The sequence below is a fragment of the Olea europaea genome, chromosome 17, assembly GCF_002742605.1.
Source record: "Olea europaea var. sylvestris chromosome 17, O_europaea_v1, whole genome shotgun sequence".
Classification (NCBI taxonomy): Eukaryota; Viridiplantae; Streptophyta; class Magnoliopsida; order Lamiales; family Oleaceae; genus Olea; species Olea europaea.
The window spans coordinates 1,154,608-1,159,856 of NC_036253.1; the positions used below are offsets into that span (position 1 = coordinate 1,154,608).

General features: G+C 34.1%; 1 protein-coding gene across 1 annotated transcript in view; it reads left to right on the top strand.

Annotated features, from left to right (window-relative positions):
* LOC111365873 (insulin-degrading enzyme-like 1, peroxisomal) overlaps positions 1 to 5,249 on the top strand; it is a 24,628-nt gene that overhangs the window by 3,541 nt on the left and 15,838 nt on the right. The window contains exons 2-6 of the mRNA XM_022986379.1: positions 296 to 347; positions 2,435 to 2,557; positions 2,639 to 2,751; positions 3,639 to 3,801; positions 5,117 to 5,209. Of these exons, the coding sequence (XP_022842147.1) occupies positions 296 to 347; positions 2,435 to 2,557; positions 2,639 to 2,751; positions 3,639 to 3,801; positions 5,117 to 5,209 (544 nt within the window). The remainder of the gene's footprint in view (positions 1 to 295; positions 348 to 2,434; positions 2,558 to 2,638; positions 2,752 to 3,638; positions 3,802 to 5,116; positions 5,210 to 5,249) is intronic.

Consider the following 5,249-nt stretch of genomic DNA (forward strand, 5'->3'; position numbering starts at 1 on the left):
CGTACCTCACAAACCGTGTATTAAATTTAAAACTAGAGTTCTACATAGGGTAGCCTGTAGGAAGTACAACTGTAATTAACCAGTTTGATCTTTCTCAAACTATTCGTAGAAACTTAAAAAAGATGTCATATAGTGGAAACTCAACGAGTAAAATATTTCTAGGATTATCACCCTTTCTGCTGTTTCCATATGAAATTGGTATATTTTTATTATTTTGAGGAATTGTTACATATTTATGCATCAATGAATTTTTTGTAAAGAACTGACCGATTTTTGAAATTATGTACATGTGCAGCTTCAGAAACACCTAAGTGCTAAAGATCATCCATACCATAAGTTCAGCACAGGTTCACCTTATGATTATTATTTATTTTAATTTTACTTTGCATTTCAATGCTTAGCTACATCATGCTACGCAGCTGTTTTAGATTGATTTAAATGTTAAATTATCTTACCAAGTATCTAAAATCATGACTTATGTAAAACTTAAAAGCTCAATATTTTGTAAAAGGCCGATGCTCTTCTTGTTTAAATCTTCTACTCATTTGTTTCATGTTCTTTCTGCAATTGCACCCTATGGTGATCCAATCTCACTGGGGTTTTTTGGTGTTCACTTGTAAGTCAATATTTTCCATCCAATTGCCTGCTTGATGAGGCCTTTCTAGAGAAATATCTTATCCTACTCATTTGTTTCATGTTCTTTCTAGCAGTTGCACCCACAGCGATCCAATTTCACTAGCGTTTCTTACTGTTTACTACTTGATCAATATTTCCTTCCAATTGCCTGATTGATGAGGCCTTTGTAGATATAGTATCTTGTCCAGATTTTTGCAACTTTGTGTACTATGTACTTTAGTAAGCCTTTGTACATATAATATCTTGTCCAGATTTTTGCAATTGTGTACTATGTACCATATTAACCTGTCCCTGCTGCAAATATCTGATACCTTTTTCTGTTTATTTAATTATAGATGAGGGATCTCACAAAACCTTTCCTTCCAATTGCCTGATTGATGAGGCCTTTGTAGATATAGTATCTTGTCCAGATTTTTGCAACTTTGTGTACTATGTACTTTAGTAAGCCTTTGTACATATAATATCTTGTCCAGATTTTTGCAATTGTGTACTATGTACCATATTAACCTGTCCCTGCTGCAAATATCTGATACCTTTTTCTGTTTATTTAATTATAGATGAGGGATCTCACAAAACCTAAAGATTTTATCTATTTTGCCAGCTTCAAGACAATTTTTTTTATTTTTTTTCATTTTATCGTAAGTAGTACTTACCCTTTTATTTCTTCACTTCATTTGTTGCATCTTTTTGCTATGGAAGATCAGGCTTATGCCCCCTTCCCCGTGCCCTCGAGGTTTTTGTTTTTATATAAACAATTGGGGTATCCATACCCCCATCGGCATTCCCTAATGGCACCTGAAACTCACTTGTGTTGATATTTTGCATTAAAAAAAAAGGACAATTATTATTTTTATTTATTTATTTATTTTTTTTAAATTAGCAAAGAAAATTTTGTAGACTTCAGAATGACCTTACGAGGAGAGATTGATAGTGTGGGTCATGGATCCTTCTTCAACCTTTATCTTCCACTCTGCTGTTAATGCCACTGCCAACTGGGCCATCAATAGAATAGCACTTTCTTAGGTTTAAGTATGTCCCCCCTTCTCATCCTGTTCTTTTGACAAGTTGGTAAAATATTTTTAATTCTCAAAAGATGTTCTTTGTACATTATGCTCTTTTGAGAAACCAGTTTTCCTCCCATTTCTCGATATTCTCTTCTTTATTTATTTATTTTGGTCTTGATAGTTGGGGTTTATTCTTGGTATCTTCCGCAGCATAGTTCTATAATATAGAATATAGCATTTTCTCTGTGACCTGGAACATAAGCATTTTACGTCATTTCTCTTCAAATTATTTTGCTGGCAGTCCTTCAAAAGTATTTATCGTCATTGTCTCCATAACATAACAATTGTGCGATTGGTTGAATTTTCTTCCCTCTTCACATAGTCACTTAAAAATACTATCTTATGACTAATATTGAGCATTCATGGACCAAGAAGTCTGCATTGTAGATGTGGGGTGTGGTGGGTTGGGGGGGATGTTCTACTCCTTTAAGATTAACGGCTGACTATCCCCCCCCCCCCCCCCCCCCCCCCCCCCCACAAAAAAAAAAAAAAAGAAGAAGAAGAAGAAAAAAGAAAGAAAGAAAGAAAGAAAACGAAGTAATTATGCTTTACGGTGATATTTTGATTTCCATACTAAAAGGAGGAACCTTTAACACCCTTTACAGTCTTGATCTTTTTTGTCACACATTTTACATTTTGACCAAATGATCATATGGACATTGGAGTTAATTTATTGCCAAAATTCAGAACAATTTGTTCTTATTTTTTTTGTTTCCATCATTTTTTATACATAGGGAACTGGGATACTTTGGAGGTACAGCCAAAAGCAAGATTCGTGGACACAAGGGAAGAGCTTCTACAATTCTATGACAATAATTATTCAGCCAACCTTATGCATCTGGTTGTTTATGCTAAAGGTAATGGAAACTTTGGCCTTTATTTAGTTTAGGCGGAGCTAGAGTACCAATTGACTAAACTTCTAATTTGGATGAATTCAGATAGCCTTGATATATCTCAAAGCCTGGTGCAAAAAAAGTTCCAGGAAATCCGCAATGCTAATCGAATTTGTGCCAGTTTTATTGGTCAGCCTTGCACTCCCGAACATCTTCAGGTATTGCATCAATTTAATGTGATTGTATTCTTTAAGGTCTTTTGACATAAGCAATATAGTGAGAGGGTGATTGAACCCTGTTGGGGCCAGTGCTTCCGGCAACTTTCCAGACAAATTCCTTTTTGAGTTTCAATGGATTTTATCTGCTTTAGTTATTTATAATTCCAAAGGAACAATTTTAATGAAGAAATGTTATTTTTGAAAGAAACCTTGTGACTTCGAGGGAAAAATAGAATAAATTTGTCTTAAAAGTATTGTTTGCACTCTTGTCGCTGTTGTTTCCATTTTGTTTGATGTTTATTGCTGCTAGATTACTGTCTTTTTAACATGCTGTTTATGCAGCACATTGTTTAGTATAATCAGTTAGGAGAAAAAATATTTCAAGGAAGCCAATATTGAGCTGTCATACATCACATGGAATGTTAGAAACATTGATAATGAGCCACATATTTTTTTTTTTATGCAAAGTTCACTAGAATCAGGTTTTACAGCTCTGTTTAATAACACTTTTCTTATTATGCCACATTGGAGATTACTGTTGAATTGCTCTATAAGATTATAAAATTCTTAGTATAAGTAGTTGTGCCATGGAAGTAGTGCTATATTTGTCTGTTTCTAAAGGTGAGTATGATGTTCGGCTGAGATTTTAGTAATTTTACCCCTGTATTAGGTAATTATGAAGTGGGAACATTTGTGAAAGAATGCTAATTGTTATTTTCATCCTTCACAATGTTGTTCTGTTATAATTATGGGCATTTTCCCTTCTTGTTTACTGTGGAAGAATATAAATGACTGGAACATGTGTCGATACACATTATTTGATTTGTATTTAAATCTTGCGTAGGGTTTCTTGCTTTTAACAATATGTTCCCAATTTGTGTGATCAGATTCTTGTGAAAACCGTCCCAATAAAACAAGGTCACAAGTTGAGATTTTCATGGCCGATAACTCCAGGCATTCGGCATTACAAGGAAGGGGCAAGCAGGTATCTGGGTCATTTAATTGGCCATGAAGGAGAAGGATCTCTGTTTTATGTCTTAAAGAAGTTAGGTGGGTTTCAGACTTCCTTTGTGTTCAGGACTCCTTTCCCTTCTGCTCCCAGACAGACAGACACCCAACACTTGCAAATGGCAAAAAGAGAGAAGAAAAAACCTTGTTAATGTCTGCTAAACGTAATGCTATAAAAACAATTTATTTGCAAACTGGAGATATATGTACAACTTCGTTCTATTATTGGAGAAACTTAATAGCACGTTTAGGCATTTAGCTTAGTATTTCATTGACTAATGCAAAAATTATGGGCTTCATTTATTTTATGAAAAAGGTCATTCCTTTCGGAGAAACACTGATTTGGACCAATCTAGCATTATATGATATTTTACATGGTCACAGGAAATCAATGATACCATGGAAACTCATGTGGCATGTTGTGTTCTGGAATCTAGACATGTGGAAGTCAAAACTACTGAGTTGTAGCAAGCAGCACCATGAATCTACATTTTTATTCCCCGTCTACAGATCGTTGCCTGCCTTTTGCCTTGTATATTATCTCAAAATCTTTTGAATGCATTGGTATTTATTGTGACATGACCTTAGAATTTTTCTCCAAGTTCCGATGACAGAAAAGGTGAAACATGTAGACCATTGCATTTGATAATACTTTTTGCTGCATATAGAAATACATATAACTTGTGCCATTGTGTTCGATAATAAGTTTTCAGAGACAACTATGTTTTTTTTAGAAATGTGCAGTTTATAGTGGGTTATGCCGTATTCTGTTAAATGACTATAGGGACTATTACTTAGCTGCTGTTCATGTTAGAGGAAAATAATTATGTTGGTAGTTGCCCCACTTTGTCTTCGGTGGAGTTTTCCGGGTAGTTAAGGTGGAGACTACCTTTTGCTTTTTCCTTGACTTCTTATCTATGAACTTTTTAGAAAGACAACAAGATAGCTTTCTCTCTTTATGGAGTTTTTGGCTGTAGGTATTACTCCCTATTTACTAGCATATATAAAAATTTACCAATCAAAAAAAAGCAAGTATGTTCATTGCTGACATTTTTCTATAGATTTGCAGTAATTCTTCACTTCCTGATATTTGTCCAATGAAAATTACCAATTGTATACGTTTTTAATTTAAGCTGATATTTGTTCAAGGAAAATACTAACAGGATACATTTAGTTAATTTAAGCTGAAGCCTATTTTTGAATTATCTAACTTATGTATGTATAGTACTTTCTCTTTCTTTCTAGTGCTTGTGACTTCTTTCTTTCTTTCTTCTCGTGGTCCTTCGGAAAATCTAGTTCTATTTGTTGAAATGGTTTCTTTTGAATATTTATTCTGCAAAATTTGTGAACTTTTCAGGTTGGGCAACAAGTTTATCTGCTGGTGAATCAGATTGGACTTCCGACTTTTCTTTTTTTAAAGTTTTAATTGATCTAACTGATGCTGGTCAAGGTATGTCTCGTTTTTGTTTTGCACTGTTTTTTTTTTTGGG